At 60.0% G+C, this 12,873-nt stretch overlaps 1 protein-coding gene across 2 annotated transcripts; it reads right to left on the bottom strand.

Moving 5' to 3' along the window:
* Nucleotides 1–5,210: 5,210 nt before the first annotated feature.
* AMOTL2 (angiomotin like 2) lies at nucleotides 5,211–12,873 on the bottom strand. 2 transcript variants are annotated; one of them, XM_082287952.1, is made up of 10 exons: nucleotides 12,831–12,873; nucleotides 11,027–11,826; nucleotides 9,476–9,698; nucleotides 8,850–8,994; nucleotides 8,618–8,710; nucleotides 7,691–7,986; nucleotides 7,296–7,588; nucleotides 6,957–7,168; nucleotides 6,527–6,667; nucleotides 5,211–6,357 (listed from the first exon to the last, which is right to left on the bottom strand). In XM_082287952.1, the coding sequence occupies exons 2-10, from the start codon at nucleotides 11,737–11,739 to the stop codon at nucleotides 6,299–6,301; spliced, it is 2,175 nt and encodes a 724-aa protein (XP_082144078.1). In that variant the 5' UTR covers nucleotides 11,740–11,826; nucleotides 12,831–12,873; the 3' UTR covers nucleotides 5,211–6,298. The 2 variants fall into 2 exon arrangements, with proteins under 2 accessions (XP_082144078.1, XP_082144079.1); XM_082287953.1 differs by having other exon boundaries at nucleotides 6,527–6,664.

Genomic DNA, 12,873 nt, shown 5'->3' with positions numbered 1-12,873 from the left:
CCCTTCCCTTCCCTTCCCTTCCCTTCCCTTCCCTTCCCTTCCCTTCCCTTCCCTTCCCTTCCCTTCCCTTCCCTTCCCTTCCCTTCCCTTCCCTTCCCTTCCCTTCCCTTCCCTTCCCTTCCCTTCCCTTCCCTTCCCTTCCCTTCCCTTCCCTTCCCTTCCCTTCCCTTCCCTTCCCATTCCACACCATCCCATGCTCTGTCTGGCCCCTACCACCCTGTGCCAAAAGCCCTGGTCCAGGGAAAGCTTTCAGAGGGAGGATGAAGAGGCAGGAAATAGAAGGAAGGAGTCTCAGACCTGTCAGGGGACCTGTGGAGTGAAGCAGGGAATACTTGCTGCCTGCAAGGGCTGGATGCTCAGGCTGTTCCCATGTCCCTCTCAACCCCCAGCTGCCCACATCCTTCCAGCTCCTGGGGATGCAAAGCAAGGAGCACAGGCAGCATCCCATGCCCCTGCCCCAGGTGTCTGTGTGAGCTGCACCCACCAGAGCACCCCCAGTGCCTTCACCATCCCTGGCCACCTCCAGCACCCCCCGCACCTCAGTGATTCCCAGAACCGCAAGGATCCCCAGCATCCTTGGGCATCCCAAACCTCCTCGAGCATCCTCAGCACCTCCAGCATTCCCAGCCTCCTCCAACATCCTCACCACCTCCAGCATCCCCAGCACCTCCAGAATCCTCAGTGCCTTCAGCATTCCCAGCACCCATGAACATCCCCAGCACGTCCAGAATTCCCAGTGCTTTCAGCATCCCCATCCTCCTCCAACATCCCCAGCACCTCCAGCATCCGCAGCACCTCCAGAATCCCCAGCGCCTTCAGCATTCCCAGCACCCATTAACATCCCCAGCATATCCAGAATTCCCAGTACCTTCAGCATCTCCATCCTCCTCCAACATCCCCAGCACCTCCAGCATCCCCAGCACCTCCAGCAACCCCAGCGCCTTCAGCATTCCCAGCATCTGTGAGCATCCCCAGTACCTCCAGAATCCCCAGTGCTTTCAGCATCCCCATCCTCCTCCAACATCCCCACCACCTCCAGCATCCCCAGCACCTCAAGCATCCCCAGCCTCCTCTGGCATCCCTAACACCTCCTTGAGCATCCCTAGCTCCTCATCCAGGGAAGGAGATGAGCAAGATGCCCAGCAGGCCGGATCCTGCCCACCACTGCCATGCCAGTGCTGCTCCACCACCAGGCTCAGCCCTGAATTCCCTTGTTGCTGGCCATGGGGAGCAGCAGGAGCGGCAGCCGGAGCACAGCTGGGGAGCGGGTGCGAGCAGAGACAGCCAGGGAGCTCATCCGCCTGGTTTTTCAAGGTCACAGAGGTGGTGGGAAGGAAAGAAAAGAGAGCGAGGAAAAAAAGTTGACTCAGAAACCGCAGGGAATTTTTTGCCTTTTTAGAATACTGGGAAGAGAAAAAATAGCCACAGTTATTCAAAGCATCCAGGATAATAACAGCCTGTTTACTGTTTGCATGCAAAGATGGCAGGCAGGCAGCACAGCGCAGGCAAGAGGAATGAGGAATTTGCCGCGCTCGCACCGCGGGTCCGACCGCTTCTGCTGAGCCCAGCAAAGCCCTGGTGCTGATCCTGGCTGTGAGAGCAGGAGCACGGCCCCACCATGACACCTGGACAGTCCCCACTCCACCAAGGGTCCTGGAGGAAGGGTTTCAGGAGGACCTGGGGCTGGGGACGGTGGGGAGGGAGCTCCCAGGCATGCTCCAAGGCTGAGTGGATGGAGCATCCCGGAGCGTGTCATGGCCAACCCCTAAATAACAACCCCCATCTTGCCATCCCATCCCTGCCACAGAGACATCTCCAGTGCTCGGCAGGCACCTCCAGCCACCCCCTCGCAGGGGCATGGGAAGCCAGGGGGACAGGGATGCAAGGACTGAGGGCACAGGGGTGCAGAGATCGAAGACAGAGGGGTGCAGGGTCATGGGAATGCAAAAATCAAGACATGCTGATGTTCTGCAGGGAGGGGACACCTTGGGGTGGCTCATTCTGCAATGGAATGCAAAGCCCAATGAAAGGAATTTGGGAAGGGAGCATTGACCCTCTGGCAGAAGAAAGCCCAGGGAGCAGCCCCCAACCAGTTCTGGACACAGAGAGGAGCCTGGAGGCCTGGGGGACCTCCGGGATAGGGGTGGGATGAGAGAGGGAGGGAGGGGGAAGGGAAGGGTTCAGCAGGACCAGCGGGGAGAGCTTCATTCCTGCCAGTCCAACGAGCAAGCTGGGACTTGAGGCGAGAGAAAGCACCCGGTTTGCCTGACTGGTTTGCTGGGAAGCGGCTGCAGGGCTGGCCCACAGCCTTGCCAGACTTCCCCCATGAGGATCAGGATTATTTGGAAGGGGGGTGAAATTCCCTTTCTCCCAAATTCTGGTGAGGAGTTTTTGGTTTTTTAAACCATTTCCCATAGGAAGGAGGGTGTGATGAGCTTGTCTTTCCCCATTCAGCTCTAGCATTCAGCAAGTGGAAAAGGAGGGGGGGTTGCACGAGGAGAGGATGAGGAGGAACCCGGGCCCACAAAGGACCTTCCAAAATTCCAGGATGCTCCAAGGACCAAGTTCCAACGTTCTCCAAAGAGAAATGAGGAAAAGCAGGAACCAAAGCTGCAGAGAGGCTGCTGTGGTGTGGCACCAAGGGCACGAGGTGCTCCTGGCTAGGAATGGGGCTTGGTGGATGGCCAGGGAACCCCAAGGAGATCCTTGGCCTTGTCCCAGCCCACTGTGACCACAGAGGGACCAGAACTCCCCAGACAGCCCTGGAGCAGTGGAGCCATCTCCCTGTCACCCACAAGAGCTGCTGCCCTGGGATAGGGCATCCCACCCAAAGCCACCAAGGTGACACTGGTGGCACTTGGAGCAGAGCCCTTTCCCATCTCTCCAGGGATGCAGATGTGCAACCCACAGGAGGAGTTGCATCCAGGTGCCAGCCCAGCAAGCAGCTCTGCAGGCATCTCCAGCACCCCTTTCCAGGGCATGGGAGCCCAGGACAGGGATGCAAGGATTGAGGGTACAGGGATGCAGGGCTCTAGGACACATGGGAATGCTGAGAACAAGAACACAGGGATACCGGGTAACAGGGAGAACACAGGGATACCGGGTAACAGGGATGCAGAGACTGAGGACACGGGGATGCAGGGATACAGGTATGGAGAGATCAAGGACACAGAAACAGAAAGATACAGGGATGCAGGGACACAAGAATGCAAGGATCAAGGACATAGAGATCACAGGCACCAGGATGGGAGCAGGAGGTTTGGCTCCCACGTGGTATTTCAGCCATGCCATGGTGACAAGGACATGGGGTAAAGGACAGTGGGTCCAGGCAATGCCGATGGTGAAATCCAGGGAGACGGTGTAGGAAGGGCAGACGGAAATGCCTGTGAGGACAGAGCGACGGAGCAGGTGAAAACACACCCCCACAGCAGCTTCCACGGCCAAGGTGTGGAGCTCCTTGCGGGTGTTGCTCTGGCTGAACAGCATCCCTACCAAAGCACAAGGCTCCTTGGAAAGTATGGCAGGAGGAGCCGGGACCTCCTGCTCTACCTGCTGGATTTAGGAATCCTCTCCCTATGGCCCAATTCCTGGATCCACAGATGGGCTTTGTACTTCTTTCTGATTGCCAGAGACTGAGAGCCCTGCGGGTGAGGATCAATGGGCAAAGCTCTCAACAGGAGCCCATTTCCTGAATCCCTGGTCCCAGAAAGCTCCCTGCAAACAACCAGACCTGCAGCCAGGCCAATCTGCATCCGGATTCGGGTAAATAAAGCGTGGGGTGTGAGAGCTGTGGAATGCCAGGAATGCTGCCGGCCTTCCCGGGCTTTGGAGCGGCAGGAGCTGGAGGAGGCAGGGCAGGTACAGCCCTGGCTGGAGGCCGCCAGGATCCTCCAGACATATTCCCAACCTCAGCAATTCCCTGTGAGCTTCCCACCCTCTTCTTCCCATCCCTGGCCCCGTTCCAGGGTCCTCTTCGTCCTTCTGCATGGGCGGAGCTTATTTTCCTGCTTGCAACACCCAGGAGAAGCCATGGGTGCAAGGAGGATCCCAGCTCCGAGCTTTGCATTGGTCCAAGTCTCCCTAACCTGCCCCAGATTTTCATCTTTTAGCCCCACTCCTTCCAGATTCCTGAGTGGGAAGGGTGGGGCTGAGCTGAGATTCAGCATCGCTGTCCCACCAAGACCAGTGATCCTCGATGAAGTCCTAAGGCATCCTGCCCAGGAAAGGGATGGAATCACCATCCTCAGAAGTGTTTAAAAACATGTAGATGTGGTACCTGGGGACATGGTTTAGTGGTGGCTTTGGCAGTGCTGGCTTAACAGTCAGACTTGATGATCTTAAAAGTGCTTTTCCAGCCTAAACGATTCCATGAGTCCGTGATTCTGTGATTCCATGGAGGAGCTGGCAGCAAAACTGGTTTCTGATGCTGCTGTTCCACATAATCCAAGCTAAACCCCATTGCAGAGCACAAAGTCCCCAGGGACAGTGGGATAACAAAGATGAGCTGCCAGTTAATGCCAAGGGATGCACAAAGGGCAAGCCTTGGCCTGGCTGGAGAGGGCAGAGTCCCCAAGGATGTTCCCTGGGAAGCATTAACACCACAGGTGTTAGAAAATAAAAGTCCAACACCTGAAAAACTTCTGGTCTTCTGGAAGATCAAGGAGCCAAGCAGAGGGGGAAGGGCTTAGAGATGGCTGCCAAAGCCAAGGAGAGCTTGAGGACCAGGTCCATCCATGTTGGAAGACATCAGGGAGTCCCTGTGGCAGGGGCTTAGGAGGGCAGGAAGGGGTTTTGTGAGGAAGAGGAGAAGGATCCCACCAGGATGCAGTTATGGGATGCACAGATCAAGGATACCAGGGTGCAGGGATTGAGGACACAGGGATGCAGGGTCATGAGGATGCAGAAACCAAGGACACAGGGATGCCAGAGCAGGAAGGAAAGTACATTGACACTTTCAGGCAACTCCATCCTTTTCCCCCACGAAGCTGGGGGGAATGGGATCCCAATGGGATTTTGGGGAATGCAGAAATGCTCTTGAGCATTTTTCTCCTCTTCCATGTAGCTGCACCCCAAATCTCTGCCCTGGGGAGCTGGGAAGGACATGTGAACCAGGGAGTCAGCACCCCCAAACCCTCTTCCCCTGGCAGCACCTCCATCTCTCCCCATGGCATGGAAGAAAAGAAAATCCATGGATCAATATTTGGGTTTTTTTATTAAAATATTGTTATACCAAGTGGAATGCTACAGCAATCTCGGTATAGGGCGGCGTAACGAAACAGCCAGGTTTATGTTTAAATACTTAAAGATAACTTAAAACGCACAAACGAGAACTTGTCATCTTTGGCAGGAAAAAAAGTTCACAGCACGAAAAAAATACTTAAAAAGAAATACCAATATTAATATAAAATATATTAAGTCATGGGGTTTGGGGGTTTTTTTCCTCTTTCATAATTTTTTGTTTCTTTTCCATTTTGTAAACAATGCACGAGAACCGAACGCATTTTTTACGTGTCTGGGGAGAGAGAAATAAAAAATGCAGTTGGCCAGCAAATGCACACGTTGAAAGGGGAAAGAAATAAAGAAAAATATATATATTTACATGAAGGGCAAGGATGGGAAGCTCCGAGGAGCGGGATGTCGGCGCTGGCTACGGGCAGAAGCCAGCTGCCAGTAGCTGGGGGATGCAGCCAGGAGAGGGGCAGCACATCCCGCTGCCTCCATCGGCACCCTCGGAGCCTTTCACCTCCGCTTTTCCTCCACCTTTCATTCCCTCCGTTGTCATTTTTGTTTCACTGCCACCCCATCACAAAGCCCTCGCCCACCCGTGATGAAAACCCAGGAGCAGGATGCAGGTGATGGAAGTTTGGTGCTCGGCTTGGCCACGTGGATCCAGGTGGTTGATGGGACCCACGGAAGATCCCTCCCGGCTCCGCCCTCGTGCGCAGACTTCAGCTTGTGGGTACAGTTCAGGCGATCAGAGAGGGATTTTCCAGTTGGAAGCCAAGCACCTGGGTGGGTGTGGATGGCCAAGACCCAGAGGTGGGAGCTGGGATGGGGATGGAGCCGGGAGGGGGATGGAGCCACCACGGGGTCCCCGGGCTCCAGCGCGCCCCGCGCAGCCGGGGACCCATGTGGGCACCGAGGGGGACAGTGACCCTCCCACACACCGGAGTCGCTGCCAAGACCGGCCGAGGGGACACCGCTGAGCTCCCGGCTCGGTCCCTCCTTCCCAGAGGCTTCTCCATCCCGACATGCTGGCAGAAAGGGTGGAGAGGCCACTGTGCAGCCCGGGGTGGCCCTAAATCAGGATCTCCACCATGTCAGACAGGTCTGGGGCTCTGGAAGCAGCCGAGCTCTCTGCAGAGAAAGAAGGGATTCACAGGGATTCGAACCCACCCCACTCAACTGGGGCCTTAAAAATGCCTTAAAAAATCACTGATGCTTGTGCAAAGCCCATCCCAGGCATGCTGAGCCCACGGGCTTGGGCCTCCCAACTCCCTGCCCCGTGCCATCCAGGGGGACTCACCCAGCACACCGGTGCCCTCGCCCTGCCCGCTGCTCCCGGCCGCTCCGTCTGTCTGCGTGCTGCCGTCCTTGCTGCCGTGCTTGGAGTGGGATGGCAAGGGAAGGGCAGTGGACACTGTCCCTTCAGCGGTGGCTTTGCCTGCTGAAGGAGAGTCTGTTATGGATTCAAGGCAAGGGATTCAAGGCCAGGTTGGAAGGGGCTTGAAGCAACCTGGGTTAGTAGAAGGCGTCCCTGCCTATGGCAGGGGGTGGAACGAGATGGGCTTTAAGGACCCTTCCAACCCAAACCATTCTGGGATTCTGTGATTGCTGGCTGGTCCTGGAGGAAATCCCCCTCCCCAAGCTCTTTAACTCCAAAACCACAGGGGAAAATTGCAAGCATGTCCCCACTGCCAAGTGAAGGTAGCGAGCGGACAGGTGTCCCTGTGTACCTGTGCTGCCACGGGAGCTGCCCTCAGATGACCGGTCACTCTGGCCAGCCCCCGGCCAGCTCGGGGCGGCGGAGGCGGCAAAGATGGAGGGCACGGATTTGGCCGGCCGCAGGGAGCCCTGAAGGGCTTTGCTGGGGTCCCTCCGTGAGCGCTGCTGCAGGACCTTGATGACAGCATCCTTCTCCAGGATTTGGGCATGAAGGGCTTTTAACCTGGAGAGGAGGAAAGGCAGAAGCTGGGAGAAGAGCTGGACAGGGAGAGAAGGATCCAGGCACTGCCCAACCAGACCACAGAAAAACCTTGATGGGGGCAAAATGCCTCTGGCAAGGTGGGACTAACCTGTTCTCCATCTCCTGGTGCTTGTGGCTGGCCAGGAGAAGGTCCTCGTTGAAGCTGCTGTTGGGGGAGTGCCGCGGGGAGTGGCTGATGAGGGTGGTGTCGCGCTGGGCGGCCGCTGTGGCCGCGGCGTCCATGGCGAACTGGCGCATGGTGCACTCCTCCAGGTACTTCTGCTCCCACTTGGTCATGTCGGCCTCCAGCGCCAGGATCTTCTCCTCCTTCTCCCTCAGCTGCTCCGACAGCGTGTGGGCGCTCAGCTCTGGCGTCCCCCCGCCCGCAGCGCCTGCCTGCCTCTGCAGCAGCCAAAACAAAGCCCCGGTGAGGATGAGGAGGTGCTGGGAGGACGCAGCACCCGCCGTGCCTTGCCGGACCCACTGTGGCTTGCCAGCACCCACCTGCTGAGCCCGCAGCATCTTCAGCTCCTGCTCCAGGCGGGTGCGGAGCCGCAGCTCCAGCTGCTCCCGCTTCTCGCAGGCGGCCTGGAGCTGGCCCAGGGCTGCCTGCAGCCGCTCCACCTTCTCCACGTAGGCTCGTTTCTTCCGGAGCTCGGCCTCTGCCTTGGCCGCCCGCGCCTGGGCGCTGCCCAGCGCCTGCTCCAGCAGCTCTGCCCGCCGACGCTGGTCCTCGTTGGCGCTGCGCAGCAGGGACACCTCCCGCTCCAGCTTCTCCTTCTCCTGCTGGTGCTCATAGCCTGCAAAAAAAAAACCCCACAAGTCTCAGACATTTGGCTTCCCTAAGGCTGATCCATGAAGCCCTGCAGAGATTCTTTGCTCCCCGACATCCGGCCGTGCCACCCCTTCCTCCAGATCTTCTATCAAATGGGGGTCAGGGGCATTCCAGCCACTTGGGCATTTGGCCAAAAGCATCCACGTGCCACATTCCAGCCTAAATTTTAGTTCGGGAAGGGTGAAACCTGCCTAGCACGAATCCAGCCACCTTAGGGAAGGGGAGGCAATTCCTCCTGCTAACAGCAACACCACGTCTCTCTGTTGAAATGTAGGTACACTTTCCCCCAAAAAAGCCCAGGCTGGCACGGCTGCGAAGTGCAGGAGGGAGGAAGCAGAGAACGGCCGGGCCGGCGTGGGGCGGGAGTGCGGGCTCGGTGCTGGAAGAGCCGGCGCTGCGGCAGGAATGTGCGGAATGCGGGTCACGCCGCCGGCCGGCCGCCGGGATTAATGGCTCGAGTCCAGCGCCAAGAGCTGCTCCATCCCCCCTGGGGAAGGGCGAGAGCTGCTGCCCGACACCCGCCTCCTCCTCCAGCCGAGCCCCGCTCGCAGACGCCACGGGGAGCCGGGCAAGGATGGGTGTCCCCCGGGACTTACTCTGTGCCAGGAGTTTGGCCACGCTGCCCTGGTTGCTCTCCTGGCTTTCCTGGGTCTTGCTGGCCAGCTGCTTGTTCGCCGATTCCAACCGCTCTGGTCCAAAACAATCAAACCCAATTAAGATTTAAATACAAGATTTTGGCTGGAGGAAGTGGGGAAAGCCTGGTTTCCCATGGAAACAGCCAGGGGACACAGAGCACCCACAGCAATGGGGACACAGAGGGTCCCTCACCTTTCAGGTCCCGGTTGAAATCCTGGAGCCGTCGCATCTCACAATCTCTCTTGTTTCTCATGGCTTTCTCCAAGGCTTCCCGCTTGGAAGACGCCTTGACGAGGTTTTCATAATCCTCTGAGATGCGCTGGATCTCGCTCTCCAGCTGGGGTGGAGGAAGGGACAGGCCAGGGTTAGATATTCATGGAATGAGGAAAGGAAAGGGACATGCTGGCCAAAGCTCCGCCGGGGTGCTCAGCCCAACCAGAGCTGCCAGAGGAGCTCAGTGTACCCCAAATTGATCCCCAGCACATATTTGGGGAGGGAGGGGAAACTGATTTTTCCTGTCTTTTTTCTTATGGAAGAGTCTCTCCACAGACTTTGGTTCTGCTATAGCCCAGCCACGGGGAACAGCCACCCCTTGTACAAGGCCACACAAAGGGCTTTCTGTGGCGGCTGGGATGGGGGGACAGGCAGAGGGAGAGGGTCACTGGAGAATGGGCTCCTTCTCCCCAGTCCCGGCTGCAGCTGCTCCGAGGGGAACAAGCCGCCAGAGGGAGGAGAAGGGATTAAATCACTAAAGGGGCTGAATTTTCACAGCAGCTGGTCAGGCATCCCCCGGGCAGGGGCTGCCACCATTCCCTCACCTTCTGGATGCGGCTCGCCTTCTCGGCACAGCTCTCCAGCTCCCGCCGCAGCTTCTCGCTCTCCCGCTGGAGCCTCTCATTCTCCCGCAGGACGGCGTCTGCCCGGGCCAGGCGGCTGCCGGCTGACACTGCCTGGGCGCTGACCAGGGCCTCCACGCCGGCTGGACCCAGTGTGCTCGGACACAGCGGCAGGAATGCGGCTGGCACCGGAGTGGGCAGCACCCTGCAGCGGGGGAGGAGAGGGTGTCAAGGTTTGGCAGGGTGGGAGAGCTGGCTGTAACTCCAGCATCCCACCAAGCACGTGCTGGTGCCTGCAAGTCACCTCAAAGGAGGAGGGAGGCTCTGGGAAGTGCCTATCCTGCTTTTTAGAGCTGGGAAGCGCTTGCTCTCTAACCACAAATCCCGTCTTGCAGGGATGCCTTGACCTGACCCCTCCAGGACCGGGCCAGTGGGTCTGGATGGACTCCCAACCCCCCAGGCTCCTCTCTTCCTGGGAATGCTGCAGGCAGCCTGGTATAGGATGCACCTTGGAAGTCGGCAGCGCTCCCCATTTCCCTTATTTTCTGGGCGAAGCAAGGGCTGCTGGCACAGGTCCTCACTGCCCAACTATGGATACGTCCTTTCTATATTTGGAGGGGCCAGGACAGCCTGGCTGCCCCTTGTGCCACTGCTCCAGCATCCCACAACAACATCCCGCCTGGAATACCCTGAGCAGGGTGGCTGTGCACAGCCCGGCCCCGCTACGCTCCCCCGCGGGCTGCCTGCCAAGGGCCTGCATTCCTGCGGGATGATATCGGAGCAAGGAAGAATAAATACATCTTCCTCGCAGCTCCCCTTCCCCTCTTTGTTCCCTGGAAGGAGAAGGTTTTCCTGCTGGAGATGCTATCGCTCTCTGCCTGGATACATCAGCAGGGCTGGGAGCAGCGTGTCCTCTCATCGAGCCACAAATTCCCTTCTTCCCATCATTTTCCACACTGGAAGAGGTTGTTTCCAGACCTCCTCAAATTCCAGGCAATGCCCGAACCCCCAGATGTCCATCTCACAGTCAGCCTGGGGCTTTGCCAGAGGCATTGAGCTGCCAGAGGGAACACGGACCACCTGGCACCAGCCCAGGCTCTGCTCGGCAGCAATTCTGAATTACATGGACATTCCCAGCTCAGGACCATGGGATGGGTTTCTGTGGAGCAGGGAGCATATTTGTCTTCTGCCCTGCCCCATACCTATTCCACATTTAGCTGCTTCCTGGGCTGTTTCCAGCTCCTAGATTAACCTCTAAGTTACCCCCAGATTCCTCCCGGTGCATGGGGAGGGGGCAGGGTCTGCTGAGGGAATGGGATTTTCATCACTGGTTGGAAAAGCCAAGCTGTGCTGGGGGAACTGGGGACAGGAGCAGAGTGGGGGGCTCCCAGCAGACCCCCATGGCCTGAGCCAGCGAGGACAAGAGCAGCTTCTCTGCGCCCCCACTGCCCTTCACATCCTGCAAGTTCCAAGCATCCATCCCGGACACTCCTGGGAGGCATCCAAAAGCAGAGCCCAGGGGCCACAGTTTACCTGATTTCGGGATGCTGAAATCCAGGCCCTTCCCGGGAGCAGGGTCGGGGCTCAGCCAGGTAAGCGTCCTGGGAAGGGATGACGTAGGGATACTCCGGGGGCGGTCCCCGCGGCTCCGTGCCCTCGGGGTGCTGCCCGCGCAGGGGGACGAGCTGCCGGGAGAGCTGCGGGAAGCTGTGGGAAGCGCTGATGGGGCTCTGCGCCTTGGCCCCGTTCCGCTCCAGCGACATCCGCATGAGCCGCTCGCTCAGCGACCGCACGTGGCCGTGCTTCAGGTCCTTCAGCCCCTCGTCGGGGCGCCGGGCCCCGCTCTCGGCCCCGCGCGGGCCGTTCTCAGCCCGGACCCCCGTGCCGGCCGCTCCCCGCTGCGAGGCGAAGAACTGGGAATGCGCCTTGGCCTCCTCGTAGGTGGGCAGCTCCTCGCCCTTGGGCGGGCAGAGCCGATAGACGCTGTTCTCCAAGTAGACGTGGTCGGAGTGATGCTCCTGGCCCTGCGGCTCCTGCCGCGTGGATTGCTGCACCATCTGGCTCTCCTCCGGGCTGAGGCTCTCCAGGGAGGAGCGGGGGCTCCCGGCCCCGCCGGCCCCGCCGCCGCGCAGGGCCTGCTGCTGGATGGCCAGCAGAGTGCGGTTCTCCGTGAGATTCCCATAGCGCAGCTGCTCCTGGATCAGGCGGTGCAGGACCGTCCCGTTCGAGTCCTCCGCCGTCCTCATGTCCGTCCGTGCCGGCTGCAGAGCCACGTTTCCACCCGAGAAGGGCGTCCCGGGGGACCTCAACAGCAACTGGCCACGCCGAGACACCTGCAAGAGGGAAAAACGGGATTGTCGGGAAGCAGTCGGGGCAGGACACGGCGCGGATCCTGACGGACTCGGGGTTGTTTGCCGGGACGTGCCGGAGGAGTGGAATCCCGTGGCGGCAGTGGGAGAGCGGAGCAGCCTCCCGCGGTGGGGTGGCCGAGCGCCGGCACTCTCGGTGCACCCGGGGCCGGGGCTGGCAGCTGGGGCTGGCTCCGGAGCTGGCGCCCCACGGACCCGAGACTGGCACTGGCCCGGGAATGGGGGATGGAGAGACCCCGTGGGACCGGGCACAGAGCCACCGGGAGATGGGGAGGACCTCGCATCCCCGGCCACGGACATGGAGGTCCTGGACCCTCCTGGACCATGGGGAGGGTCCTGGGATTTTTCCGGGGGGGCTCTAGGTGTTGTGGGGATGTTCCGGTCCCGGTTGGGAGAGTGCCGGGAGGGTTCCCAGTCCCTGGGGGTGGATCCGGCATGGGAGAGGGTCTTTTCCCCGGGAGGGTCCGAGTGCCGGGGAGGGGGGCACGTCCCGGTCCCAGGCAGAAGGATCCCGGTTCCGAGGGGCGTCCTTTTCCCGTGGAGGGATCCCAGTCCCGGCTGGGGGCTTCCCTGGGCCGGGAGGGTTCGATCCCGGTCGAAGAGTCCCAGTCCCGGGGGGGGGGGGGGGAGGTGTCCCAGTCCTGTGCTGGGAGCATCTCGGTTCAGGGGGGGTCGCGGTCCCGGGGTTGCTGGTCCGGGTGGGTCCCGGTGCTGAGGGAGGTCCCGATCCCTGCTGGGGGGTTCCCGGTGGCGGGGGGGCGTCCTTTCTCCGAGGGGCATCCCCGTGCCGGGGGGGGGTCTCGGATCCCGGTCGGGGGAGAGTCCAAGTACCGGGGGATTCCCGGTGCCTGGGGGTCCCGATGCCGGTCGGGGGGGTCCCGGTGCCGGTCAGGGGGGTCCCAGTGCCAAGGCATTCCCGGTGCCGGGGGGTCCCGGTGCCGGTCGGGGGTCCCGGCGGCAGAACTCACCGGGGCATGGCGGAGCGGAGCGGTGCTGCGGCGGCTCTGGGCG

Source organism: Coloeus monedula (assembly GCF_965178545.1).
Source record: "Coloeus monedula genome assembly, chromosome: 10".
Classification (NCBI taxonomy): domain Eukaryota; kingdom Metazoa; phylum Chordata; class Aves; order Passeriformes; family Corvidae; genus Coloeus; species Coloeus monedula.
The sequence above is the reverse complement of the archived record's forward strand: the minus strand, read 5'-3'. Positions and strand labels throughout refer to the sequence as shown.

What these genes read in the sequence shown, in the direction of transcription:
- AMOTL2 (XM_082287952.1), bottom strand. Translation starts at nt 11,739, where the DNA reads ATGAGGACGGCGGAGGACTCGAACGGGACGGTCCTGCACCGCCTGATC. An exon ending in AGGCGAGCCGCATCCAGAAG is followed by an intron (nt 8,995 to 9,475) that starts GTGAGGGAATGG and finishes CCTCCACCCCAG; the next exon opens with CTGGAGAGCGAGATCCAGCG. An exon ending in AGATGCTGCGGGCTCAGCAG is followed by an intron (nt 7,589 to 7,690) that starts GTGGGTGCTGGC and finishes TGGCTGCTGCAG; the next exon opens with AGGCAGGCAGGCGCTGCGGG.